This window comes from Callithrix jacchus, chromosome 7, assembly GCF_049354715.1.
Source record: "Callithrix jacchus isolate 240 chromosome 7, calJac240_pri, whole genome shotgun sequence".
NCBI classification, from domain to species: domain Eukaryota; kingdom Metazoa; phylum Chordata; class Mammalia; order Primates; family Cebidae; genus Callithrix; species Callithrix jacchus.
In genome coordinates, this window is record NC_133508.1 from 50,283,171 (window position 1) to 50,296,986 (window position 13,816).

Here is a 13,816-nt window from a genome sequence, read left to right on the forward strand (position 1 = left end):
CAATTTAGCTGGCTTAGTAGTTAAAAAAAAAAAAAAAAAAAGGAGAAAAAAAATGTGTATTTTTTTCAATGACAAAAACCTGTCATATTCCCAAATATGAGTATTGGGCTTTCCCTTTAATTTTAAGCTGTGATGACAATACCCATGCAGATGTTAAGAAGCGTCAAACAATAAAATGGGTATGATATGAAAAGTGAGTATTTCTTTCACCTAAATTCCAGTCCACCCTTATTCTGAGGAAGTGGTTTCTTTTTTACATCTTTTTAATGACTTTGTTAAATCCTTCAAAAGCAGAAATCAATTATTAAGAGAATAATCAGATGTGTTTTTATGAGTAAATCCCTGGATTCAAATCCACTCTTTAAGTTGTAATAAGTTACTTTATTTTCCTGTGCCTTAGTTTCTCCATAAAAATCAGTGTTTTTGTTTTCAGTTAATGCCTTATTTCCAGAAGAACTTTAGATGACTTACAAGTTAATACAGAAAAGAGTTTAGAAATACAACAGAAAAAAGACTGTTGGAAAGATTTTACATATATTTAGCAGATACTCCTTCCGTACTGCATGAGAACTTGTCATTTTGAGAATGCAAGAAGCTGTATTATTGTGTATTATGAAATCTTTCATGTCTTACTTTGTGTCCCCTCTTCATTTTTTTTCCATGTTGCTTTCCTCTTTTCTTATCGAGAGATACCTAACTGCCCTAGATTCAAGCTAACTACCCATTCAGTTTTAAGGGTGGAGGGTATTAGAGGTTGACTCAGAGGGTTCATGGTTCATTGTACTTTACATTTTCCAGATATGAGCCGCTGATGCTGAGAAAGCCTGACCGCAGGCGAAGTACAACTCAGACGTGGAGTTTCCGAGAAGGAAAACTGACGTGTGGGTTACATGGGTTGGTTGTCCAGGTCAGTCGTTTTTGATCCCCAGTTGCAGCAAGGAGTGGCTGACCCTTCTTTGAAACAAAGTCTCTACTGAATTATATATGATAAAATTGTTCAGTGGGAAAACTAATTACAGAGCAACACTTATTCTATTCCATTTTAGTTAGAAGGAAGTCAAGAACGTTTTGTTGTACATTTGTGTATATTTGCATGGGAAAAGTTCTTGGAGATGGTATGTAGTACATGTGATAAGAGTGATTGCCCTGGATAATAAGGCTTTTTTTTTTCATGGCTTACCTGGACTTTTTCTTTGATGATATATATTACCTATGTAACTTTAGAAAGAAAGAACGTGTAACTAAAAGTCCAGCACTAAGTTAGATGAATTAGATTTAGACCTGTGAAGTTAATGTCATCGCCGCAAGTCTTCTGTAAAGAGTTCTGTGAGATGGTGAGCAGTCATCAGGCATCTACATGCTCTTGATTCTGTTCATTTCTGCCTAAGTAAGCATTTAATTCTTGTAGCAAATGTCAGAATGAAAATTGTTGGACAGTTTCCTCTGTCATCTTCTCAGCCAGTCTTCCTCATGATAAACTCCCAGGCACTTTCTAGGCAAATATGTGTTTGGCGAATTACCAAGGATTTGGATTTTCTGCCCTTTCTGGCGTCAGGTTAGGAATGAGAACAGGGGTCTGAGAAGTAGGACGGTGTCTGGGAGGTTTGGGCATATAGGAGAATAGCACTTGCCATTGTGTATGCAGTTCTGTCCAGCCTGGGGTTTACACAAAAGGGAAACATGAGACTATCAGACTTAGATTGTTCTCCAGGGTGGTTAGCAAAAGTGGAAGGAGCCTCTGACTGCTTTTGGTGAGATTTATTTTCTTTATCTCTATTGCCCTGAGCTTTTTTCATCAAAGACAAACTGCTTACTTATATGTAGCACACATCTGGAATGGATTTGTGATTTTCAGTTAGCAATACAATTCAAACTTATAGAGGCAAAGAGGGCTTGTTATAATTGGTGGCTCTCATGTCTGACCCTGACTTCACTTCTAGTTTGTTTCTAAAGCCCATGTAATTCCAATGCTCTTGGAGCTTTCTTCCTTAAAATCTCTTTCTGCTGTTTGTTGTTTTGTGAATCTGTTTCATCATTTCCCTGCTTGTTAGTGACCCTATAATAACAGTATTGAGCAGAGCAGAATGTGTTTCGTTTAGGGCAGTAAGCTAGTTTCAATCTTACTATACTAAATAAAGTCATTGAGGACATTAAAACATTTTCTGACACTGCTCTTACTAGGTTGTATATGTTCTTTCTTTCTAAACTTATAATAGCTATAAAGAGCTTTCTTTGTGTTGAAACCTGTACTATAAACCCTGCTCAGAATTGGCTTTTCATTACTCAGTATCTAAAAGTTAACAGAGGGGATTTAGATGCTCTTTGCCATTGTCTTCTCTAGCCTGTGTTTGCTTTCGCACAACCATCTTCCTGTAGACTTGATTGGGGCATATAGAGGAATAAGGTATTTTCCTCCAAACGCCTGTTAAAGCAAACTAAATATGGCCTGAGAAGGACTCCGTACTTCTATAATTGAATCCCTGTGCATGAGCTGTAACCTAGCTTAATAGGCAGACAAGATTGAAATCCTAACTTAGGAATATGTGCCTGTAACAATAGCTAGTCTTGGCCAGTCACAACATCCATACTTCAACCACTCATAGACAGCTAAGTGTTCAGACTGTGTTCAAATAAGGCAGATGCCAACCTGTAACTGATCCAGTTGTTCACTTCCAACTTCTGTATGTCACTTCCCTTTCTTTGTCTATAAATTTGTCCTGACCATGAGGCATCCCTTGGAGTCTCTGAATCTGCTGTGATTCTGGGGGTGAATTTGCGAATCATTCATTGTTCAATTAAACTCATTTAAATTTAATTTGGCCGAAGTTTTCCTCTTTCTGTCTCTTTCTTTGTTTTTTTGAGACGAAGTCTTGCTCTTGTTGCCCAGGCTAGAGTGCGATGGTGTGATCTCGGCTCACTGCAACTTCCACCTCCCAGGTTCAAGTGATTCTCCTGCCTTAGCCTCCCGAGTAGCACCTGCCACCATGCCCAGCTAATTTTTGTATTTTTAGTAGAGACAGGGTTTCACCATGTTGGCCAGGCTGGTCTTGAACTCCTGATCTCAGGTGATCTGCCTGCCTCAGCCTCTCAGAGTGCTGGGATCACAGGTATGAGCCATTGCACCCAGTCTGAAGTTTTTCTTTTAACAGCCTGAATAAACTGGGTACCAAGGTGACATTCTCAACACTGTATTCCATTCTAGAGGAAACACTATCTTTTGAGTATTTGGGTTGGTTGTCCAGCCATAGGCCTGTTTGGGGAGGTTTTCAACTCTAGAATTTGCCTCTTACTGGAAAGCTGAATGATTATAATAATAATTTTATTTTCAGAATATTTCAGATTTTTAAGCAAACTCTAGTGAGAATACTCAAAGAAACAGCTAGTTTTGTCTACTTCTGTTAGTTTATTTTAATGACAAGAAGTTAGTATTAGTAAAAGGCAGAATTAAACTGATAGACTCTATTCATGAAATTATCTCTTGTTCATGATTACCCAAATTTATGAGCATAACTTTCCTCTTACTCAAGTAATCCTACTGTGTTTCATCATCTGCAAAGCTGAACAAATAGTAAAGGCTTTGTTGCACATTGATCATGACCCTCCAGAGGAGAACATAAATTTAGGAACTTGTTTGAAATGATGTGTTAAATCGTCAAAGTCACCGTCTTTCCTTGCATGTCTCTACCACAATGTTTTTTAGGCCAAAGGAGGACTTTCTGGTTTGTTTGATGGCGCTGAAGTTGTTCTGGGTCCTGACACTTCCATGGAGCTTTTGGGGCCAGTTCCACCTGAACAACAATTTATTAATCAAAAAATGAGACCTGGTTCTGGAATGTTATCCATCAGAGTCATCCCAGATGGACCAACCAGAGCACTCCAGGTGATAATTTGCCATAAGAATTTACCTTAGCAGTGCTTTGGAAACCATTCCCTTCCATAGGATTCTTGATTATATAGTGACTGTTGACCTACACAATTGTCCTGGATTAGAATGGGTTTCAATAAGGAAGAGTGAATCATCTTCATGTGGTGTTTTATTTGACTTCAGATTACAGATTTCTGCCAACGGAAAAGTGACCGTTCATATGAAGTGGATGAACTTCCTGTCACCGAAAAAGAGCTGCAAAAATTAAAGAATCCAGATACAGAACAGGAATTGGAAGTAAGGTCTAAATATTGTAAATTTATTTCTTTGATCATCAGTTTTTTTTAGAATTTTGCTTGGTGGTAATTTAGACCCTCTGCTTTCTTTCTTTCTATGCTGTATGATTCTAAATGTGAGTTATGTTTGATAGTGTTTACTGTTTATCACAACATGAACGTGTGAATGTGTTATGTAAATGACAACAAAGTTTATGTGGAATCAGAATGTAACAAGCATTGCTAAACTATGATTACAATAAAGGAATCTAAACTATTTGAATTTCAGTAAGATTTAAGACAAACAATTTTTTGGTTTTTGCTTTAGCCATCTCTGACCTCTCTTGTTTTCTCTGTTTTGGATTGGAGAGTGACAGGTTTGAAAAGAAAGATGAGGTGAACATGAAAAAGTATATTTATTTGATGTTCGTTTAGTAATTTTTGAAAAAATCAAATGCCTGTGTGTAAAACACTGTGTTGGATGTTATGGAAGTGTAGTGGACAACAAATGATAAGCTTTCATCCCAAATAAGGTGAAAGATTCCCAAATAATTAAACTTCTATAATGAAATGCAGAATGTCATCAGTTCTCTGATAGAGGTATCATCACAAACCCTGGAGTTGTTGGGGTGAAGGGTATGCCTAGAAAGCAAGGCTTCCAGTGAAATGATGGCATTTGAGCCATCCAGGTAAATAACGGGACTCCCCTAAGTAGTTTCCGTCTGCTGAGCAGTAGGGAGTAGATGGATATAAAGCGCTTTATTTTCCTGTACTCTCCTGGCTGCTATGAGCTATGTTTTAAATAAGGTGCCATATTTTCTTTTCCTTTCAGGTGCTTGTGAGGTTAGAAGGTGGAATAGGGTTGTCCTTAATTAATAAAGTCCCAGAAGAACTGGTCTTTGCAAGTCTTACAGGAATCAATGTGCACTATACACAGCTGGCAACCAGTCACATGCTTGAACTCAGCATACAGGATGTACAGGTAAGGGGGAAGTTCCAAAGCTGTTAATCACCTTGTTTTCATGCTCATCACCCAACCAGATCTAATGTTTGATGTTCGAAGAACTTTAATGTTTTGGAGAAAATATCTTGTGGCCTTCAAAAAATCCTTCTATGAAATAGTTGTTTCTGCCTACCTTCGTCTCATTCTATTCCACTGTGACTCAGTCAAGGTAGCATAGAGGAAGGTGACCCATGGTTCACCATCTTGGCAATAGAAAAAACAACAGGAAGTCATCTAAGCATCATTTGGAGGAATTGAGGTCTGTCCTAGAGAGAACAGACTAACAAACTGGACTTTGCTTTCAGTCAAGGTGGAGTAACAGGAACTAAATTTACCTTCTCACCTGAAACAACTCCAGAATCCAGGTAAATAAAAAGACAACGGGATTCAGACACTAGACATCAGACAATGAAGGACAGTGCTCTGAGAGGTGGGAAACAAAAGAGCTGAGCCCTGTAATCGCCCTTTCTTATGAACTTGAGAAAGTTACCAGGGAGGGGAGACTGAGCAGGTACCTAGTACAGCAGAGAAGTTGAAATAACAGCTGAGAGTCTAGAGAGACCAAGGCATCTATAGTTTACAGGACAGTACACTTGGGCATAGAGAGCTGCACAGAAAAACTCTGAAGATCTGTAGAGGGTTCCTCTTGAGTATTTAGCAGAATATTAGTGATATATATGAGGAAACTACCCATCTGAAAGGATCAGAGGGGACAGTGCCTGCTGCCCACATAGGGCTAGGAGTAGTGCTTACACCCACCAGCTGGACTAGAAAAACTAAGAATTTTAAGACGCTGGGAAGAGTCTCTGGAAAGTCTTGCCTTCAAGATTAATTAGCCCTAAACTGAGCACTGCCCTAGACCTGCCTAAGAAATCCTAAAAGGAAGATCTGAAAGAATCAACTTCTTTCCAAGTAAATTAACTGTATAGTTGAATAAAGCCCAAGAAGATTTATTGGAATACAACAGCAGCACCCATCAAGGTAAAAGTCACAATATCTGACATCCTATCAAAAATTACCAGGTGTGCAAAGGAGTAGGAAAACTTTCTATATAATGAGGGGAATAATTGGTCAAAACTGATCCACAACTGGCACAGATGTTAGAGTTTCTGGAGGGCATTAAAACTGTTAATATAACTGTATTCTCTCTGTTGAAGAGGTTAAGTAGCAATATGGAAGCCAAAAAAACCCCTAAAGCTTGTAGAGATGAAAATGTAATGAAAGCTATACTGGGTGGAATACAGCACACAGCAGTGAAGGAAACTATACCAAGGTACATCATAATCAAATTACTCAAAACCAGTGTTAAAGCAAAGGAACAAGAAAAAAAAAAGACATGGAAAGGAACAAAGGTAAGAATGACAACAGATTCCTTTTTGGGAACAATGGAAGTGGAAAGACAATGAGCAACATCTTTAAAATACTGAAAGGTATCAGCAGACCCATGCTACAAAACAATGTAAAAGAACATCACCAGGCAGAAGGAAAAAAAACAGTATCAGATTGAAGTCTGGTTCTACACAAAGTAATGGAGAATGCCAGAAATTGTAACTACCTGGGTAAATATGTAAGATTATTTTCTTCTTATTTAAAGTAAGTGAGATTCTTATCAACAATAGCATTAAGGCTGAAGGGGGGAAATGAAGTCTGTTACTGTAATCTTACATGTGATATGGTATGGTATCACTTGAATGTAGACTTATAAAGATAAATAACATAAACTCTTAAAGCAACCACCAAAATAACAAAGAGTTATAACTAATAATTCAACAAAAGAGATAAAATGAGATCAGGCCAGGCGAGGTGGCTCATGCCTGTAATCCCAGCACTTTGCGAAGCTGAGGCAGGTTGATCACTTGAGGTCAAGAGTTTAGGACCAGCCTGGCCAACATGGTGAAACCCCATCTCTACCAAAAATACAAAATTAGCCAGTTACTTGGGAAGCTGAGGCAGGAGAATCACTTGAAACTGGGAGATGGAGGTAGTAGTGAGCCAAGATTGTGCCACTGCACTCCAGCCTGGGTGTCAGATGGAGACTATGTCTCAGAAAAAAAAAAACAAACTGAAATCATAAAAAATAATCCAAAAGAAGCAGAAAACCAGAAAGCAGGGAAAAGAATAGATGGGACTAATAGAAAATAAACAGCAAGATGGGAGATTCAAACCTAATAGTATCAATTAACTAAATTTAAATCTTGTAAACACCGTAATCAAAAGGCAAGAGATGGGCTGGGCACGGTGGCTCATGCCTGTAATCCCACCACTTTGGGAGGCTGAGGCGGGTGGATCACAAGGTCAAGAGATCAAGACCATCCTGGTCAACATGGTGAAACCCCGTCTCTACTAAAAATACAAAAATTAGCGGGCATGGTGGCACATGCCTGTAATCCCAGCTACTCGGGAGGCTGAGGCAGGAGAATTGCCTGAACCCAGGAGGCAGAGGTTGCGGTGAGCCGAGATTGCGCCATTGCACTCCAGCCTGGGTAACAAGAGCAAAACTCCGTCTCAAAAAAAAAAAAAAGGCAAGAGATTATCAGATTGTATAAAAAAGCAAGAAACAATTATATGTTACCTACAAGAAACACACATTAAGGATAGAGACACAAATAGGTTAAAAGGAAAGAAGATGGAAAAAGATATACCATGTTGACACTTGTTGTAGGAAGTGGGAATGGCTAGATTAACATCAGAGAGAGTAGATTTCAAAGCAAAGAATATTACCAGTGTGTTAGTTGGGGTTCTCTTAGAGGGACAGAACTAATAGGAGATATGTATATATATATAAAGGAGAGTTTATTAGTATTAACTTACACGATCACAAGTTCCCACAAGAGGCTGTCTGTAAGCTGAGGAGCAAGGAGAGCCAGTCTGAGTCCCAAAATTGAAAAACTTAAGAGTCCGATGTCGGAGGGCAGGAAGCATCCAGCATGGGAGAAAGATGTAGGTGGGAGGCTGGGCCCGTCTCTCCTTTTCATGTTTTTCTGCCTGCTTTATATTTGCTGGCAGCTGACTAGACTGCACCCACCAGTTTAAGGGTGGATCTGCCTTCCCCAGCCCACTGACTCAAATGTTAATCTTTTTTGGCAGTACCTTCACAGATACACCCAAGATCAATACTCTGTACCTTTCAATACAATCAAGTTGACACTCTGTATTAACCATCACAAGTCCACCCCTTGTCAACTTGAACCCATACACATCTGCTGAGATCATACATAATCTTCAAATAAAGACAATAATGTCATAATTACGCCTAACATAATACAACCAGAAACACACCAATCCCCAATCCAAATACTATTACATAAGGTTAACAATGCTTAAATGCTGATATGAAATTAATAAATCTTCTGTCATATGGTAAAGAAGAAAGGAAATAAAATGAAGATATTTTCTTAGTACAAGCGTATACATGCATAAACATGTTTTTAACAAAAGGAGGAAATACTCATGCCAATTAAAGTCCTTGTTTCTGCAGCTGGTCACATGGTCATAGCTGGTATTGATGACTATCTTCTACTACCACCCATTCTGTATTCCCTTTACCTTCAGCAAGCTCCTCAGCAGGTTGTGGTTTTGTGGGTTTTTTCATGTAAAGTGACCCAAACCTTCATTCCTGAGGGGTCTGGACCATTTGTAGTCCTGCCTGGATTGGGCTGTTGTAGTTTTCCATTGCCTTAATAACAGAGCATGATAATACTAAGAGACACCCTAATGGGTCTCCTGTATTCCACACATACTCTTCCTTACCTTCATTGTGGAGTAGTAGACTGATTTCATCTAGATAGTCCAGGTCAGTCACCCCACCCAACACTATAACTCCCTTCTTAGCCTGTTGACTTAAAGGTAGGAAGAACCCAAAAGTGTCCAGGTGGCAGTTTAACTTCCAGTTTAATGGAATCGTTGTGTCTCCTGGTGGCAGCATTCCTCCCTCTGGAACTAAGACCTCTAGGCCAGCAGAACGTGATGACACAGGAACAGGAAGCAAAAATTTTGCTAGTGGATCACTGGAGTGATGGTGAGTCCTGCCACTTCCACTTCCATCCCTTAATTCCTGGACCTGTGAGTCCCACTATGGGAGAAACAGTACTGTATATTGGATGCTGATTCAGGGCACACATAGCCTTCTGGAGAACTTTGCCCCTGAAAAGTTCTGTCACCTAGTTGGCATTGTAATTGTGACTTTAAAAGGCTGTACCACCATTCTGTCAATCCAGCTGCTTCAGGATGATGGGGAACATGGTAAGACCAGTGAATTCCATGAGCATGAGCCCATTGCTGCACTTCTTGAGCCATAAAGTGAGTGTCTTGGTCAGAGGCAATGCTGTATGGAATACCATGACAGTGGATAAGGCATTCCATGAGTCCATGGATGGTAGTCTTAGCAGAAGCATTGTGTGCAGGATAGGTAAACCTATATCCGGAGTAAATGTCTATTCCAGTGAGGACAAACCTCTACCCTATCCATGATGGAAGAGGTTCAATATAATCAGCCTACCACCAGGTAGCTGGCTGATCACCCTGAGGAATGGTGCCATATCAAGGTCTTAGTGTTGGTCTCTGCTGCTGGCAAATTGGGTACTCAGCAGTGGCTGTAGACAGGTTAGCCTTGAGTGGAAGTCCATGTTGCTAAGCCCATGCATAACCTCCATCCCTGCTACCATGGCCACTTTGTTCATGGTCCCAGTGGGCAGTGACAGGGGTGACTAAGGAAAGAGGCCGAGTGGTTCCACAGAATGGGTCATCCTATCCACTTGATTGTTAAAATCCTCCTCTGCTGAGGTAACCCATTGGTGAGTGCTCACATGGGATACAAATATCTTCACAGTTTTTGACCACTCAGAGAGGTCCATCCATATACCTCTTCCCCAAATTTCTCTGTCACCAGTTTTCCAGTTATGCTTCTTACAAGTCCCAGACCATCCATCTAGCCAAACTATTGGCTACAGCCCATGAATCAGTATATAATCACACATCTGGCCATTTCTCCTTCCATACATAGGGCACAACCACATGCACTGCTCAAAGTTTTGCCCACTGGGAAGATTTCCCTTCACCACTGTCCTTCAGGGATGTCTTAGAAAGGGGCTGTAGTGCTGCAGCTGTCCACTTTCGGGTGATGCCTGCATATCATGCAGAACCATCTGTGAACCAGGCCCTAGTCTTCTCTTCCTCTGTTAACTGCTCATAGGGAACTCCCCTTGAGGCCATCGGTGCAGGCTGCGGGAGAGAAGACAGGGTGGCAGGAGTGGAGACCATAGGCATTTGAGCCACTTCCTCATGTAACTTACTTGTGCCTTCAGGATCTGCTAAAGCCGTATCACATATATACCACTTCCATTTGATGACGGAATGCTGTTGTGTACTACCCACTTGATGGCTAGATGGGTGGGTCAGAAAGCACCCAGTCCATGATAGGCAGTTCAGGTCACATGGTGACTTGATAACCCATAGTCAAAGGGTCAGTTTCCACCAAAACCCAGTAACAGGCCAAGAACTGTCTCTTAAAAGGAAATTAGTTATCTGCAGAAGATGGCAGGGCCTTCCTCCAAAATCTTAGAGGCCTCTGCTGTGATTCACCTATGGGGGCCTACTAAAGGCTCTAAACAGCATCCCTATCTGCCACTGACAGCTCAAGCACCATTGTACCTGCTGGGTCATATGGCCCAGGTGACAGAGCACCTTGCACAGTAGCTTGGACCTATTGTTCCTATTCTGGACCCCACTCAAAACTGGCAGCCTTTCAGGTCACTCAATAAATGGGCTGGAGTAACACATCCAAATGAGGAATGTGTTGCCTCCAAAATCCAAATAGGCCCTCTAGGCTTTGTGCCTCTTTCTTGGTTGTAGGAGGGAACAAATGTAACAATTTATCCTTTACCTTAGAAGAAATGTCTCCACAGGCCCCATACCACTGGACCCCTAGAAATTTTACTGAGGTAGAAGGTCTCTGAATTTTAGTCAGATTTCTTTCCCATCCTCTGGCATGCAGATGTCTCACCAATAAGTCCAGTGTGTTTGGGTCCAATCTGCATAATGTCATCAATGTAATGGACCAGTGTGATGTCTTTTGAAAGCAAAAAGTGATCAAGGTCTCTCCAAATTAGATTATGACACAAAGCCGGGGAGTTGATATACCCCTGAGGTAAGACAGTAAAGGTATATTGCTGGCCTTGCCAGCTGAAGGCAAATTGCTTCTCATGGGCCTTGTGGACAGGAATGGAGAAAAAAGCATTTGCCCAGTAAATGGCTGCATACCAGGTACCAGGAAGTGTGTTAATTTGCTCAAGCAATGAAACCACATCTGGTACAGCAGCTGCAATTGTAGTCACCATTTGGTTACGTTTACGATAATCCACTGTCATTCTCCAAGATCCATCTGTCTTCTGCATAGGCCAGATGGGAGAGTTGAACAGGGATGTGGTGGGAATCACCACCCCTGCATCTTTCAAGTCCTTGATAGTGCCACTAATCTCCACAGTTCCTCCGGGGATGTGATTTTTTTTTTTTTTTTTTTTTTTTTTTTTTTTTTTTGCTTTACGATTTTTCTAGGTAGGGGCAGCTCTAATGACTTCCATTTGGCCTTTTCCACCATAATAGCTCTCACCTTATCAGTCAAGGAGCCAATGCAGGGGTTCTGCCAGCTGTTAAGTGTGCCTATGCCGATTATGCATTCTGGCACTGGGGATATGACCCCAAGATAAGTCTGGGGACCCACTGGACCCCCTGTAAGTCAGACCTGAGCTAAAACTCCATTAATCACTTGACTTCCATAAGCCCCTACTTTAACTGGAGGACCACAATGATGTTTTGGGACCCCTGAAATCAACATCAGTTTAGAGCCAGTGTCTGGTAGTCCCCAAAATGTCTGATCCTTTCCCTTTCCCCAGTGCACAGTTAACCCTGGTAAAAGGCTGGAGGTCTCCCTGAGGAAGGATGGGAAAAAGATTCACTGCATAAATTGTCAGTAACTTAGTAAGGTTCTTCTCAAGGTGACTCAGCCCCCCCTTCATTCAAGGGATTCTGGGTCTGTAAACTGACTCAAGTCTAGAAGTTGACTGAGAGGCCATGATTCTCTATATTTATAATTCAGACTAGTCTTTTGTCTGTTCAACCTAGAATTGTTCTGCTTGTATAAATTAAGTAGGAATGCAGCAGGCTTCCTATCAATTTCATTTCTAGGAACACTGTGATTAATTAGCCAATGCCAGAGCTCTACACAAGTCAGACTATTCTGATTGCCACTTTGTCTCTGCTGTGCATTACGGTAGCTATGCCCACTTTGCCTTTGACAACTGAGTGCTGCCACTTGGCCCCTGCCACCCCGGGATCCAGTTATTCCCATTGTATTTGAATTTTGTAGTTGAGTGACTATGGTTCCCACCGTTAGATCTGACATACGAAGAGCAATTACAGGGTTCTCCAAAGAAGCAGGTGCTGCTCTTACAAATCTGTTTCAAAGGGCATTGGTCAAGGATGTATCTTCTGGACCCTCCCAGCTGGGATAAGTAGGTCTAAAGTGACTGATCCACTCCACCATCCCAGTCTCTCTAAGCCTTTGGATCCCTTCCTCTATGTTAAACCAAGGGAGATCAAACACATTTCCAGCTCACTCAGAGTGGGCCATCTTTTAATCCATATTTCAGCTAACCAAGCAAATAAACTATTAGAACCTTTTTTTTTTTAACCTCCCCAAGCTGCAACATTAAAAGCAGAGTCCCTACTTAGTGGGCCCAGATCAATAAATTCAGCCTGATCCAACTCTGTGTTCCTTCCACCATCATCCCACACCCTTAATATCCATTCCCATGCCTGTTCTCCAGATTTCTATCTATATAAATTAGAGAGCTCAAACAGTTCAAGTGTAACGCACCTCCTCTTGGGTCACACTCTCAGCCTCACCTCTAGGGGCCCACCAGGATTTTAGTCTAGTTATAGGTCTAGAAGCAAACAGGGGTGTTGGGGGTGGCTCCTGAGGAGAATCAACATTATTTTGCCTAGCACATGCCTCAAGGGAGGCTATCACTGATGCCTCAGGTAGTGCAGGGTTTATCTCCTCAAACAAAGGTGGAAAGGCTGATGACAGCATGGGTCAGGGAGGGGATGTTGCCACTACTGGGGATGGGGAAGCTGTTCCTTCTGGTAAAAAAAGTTTCATCAGAGTGGGCCGGGCGCGGTGGTTCACGCCTGTAATCCCAGCACTTTGGGAGGCCGAGGTGGGTGGATCACAAGGTCAAGAGATCAAGACTGTCCTGGTCAACATGGTGAAACCCCGTCTCTACTAAAAATACAAAAAATTAGCTGGGCATGGTGGCGCATGCCTATAATCCCAGCACTCAGGAGGCTGAAGCAGGAGAATTGCCTGAACCCAGGAGGCGGAAGTTGCAGTGAGCCGAGATCGCACCATTGCACTCCAGCCTAGGTAATGAGCGAAACTCCATCTCAAAAAAAAAAAAAGTTTCATCAGAGTTTATAAACTCGGTGTCCACAGCTTCATCAGGGTCCTCTCACACATCCCCATTCCAAGTTGTAAGGTCCCATTCTTTTCCAGTCAATGCCCTCACTCCAGCAGTAGATACCTGATGAGGCTGTGCATGCATCTTTCATTACAGATCAGCCATTCGCATGAGAAGAGCTTGTGTCTGTTTTTTCCACAATTTCAGCACTTTCTCT

General features: G+C 41.5%; 1 protein-coding gene across 13 annotated transcripts in view; it reads left to right on the forward strand.

The window, feature by feature from the left end:
* Nucleotides 1-13,816, forward strand: part of VPS13D (vacuolar protein sorting 13 homolog D) — a 315,484-nt gene that overhangs the window by 174,247 nt on the left and 127,421 nt on the right. For all 13 annotated transcript variants that reach the window (XR_013519796.1, XR_013519795.1, XR_013519794.1 and 10 more), the window contains 4 exons: nucleotides 799-907; nucleotides 3,701-3,880; nucleotides 4,049-4,162; nucleotides 4,973-5,122. Coding sequence is in view for 10 of the 13 variants with exons in the window: in XM_035307776.3 (XP_035163667.3) it covers nucleotides 799-907; nucleotides 3,701-3,880; nucleotides 4,049-4,162; nucleotides 4,973-5,122 (553 nt within the window). In the remaining 3 variants the exon portion in view is untranslated. The remainder of the gene's footprint in view (nucleotides 1-798; nucleotides 908-3,700; nucleotides 3,881-4,048; nucleotides 4,163-4,972; nucleotides 5,123-13,816) is intronic.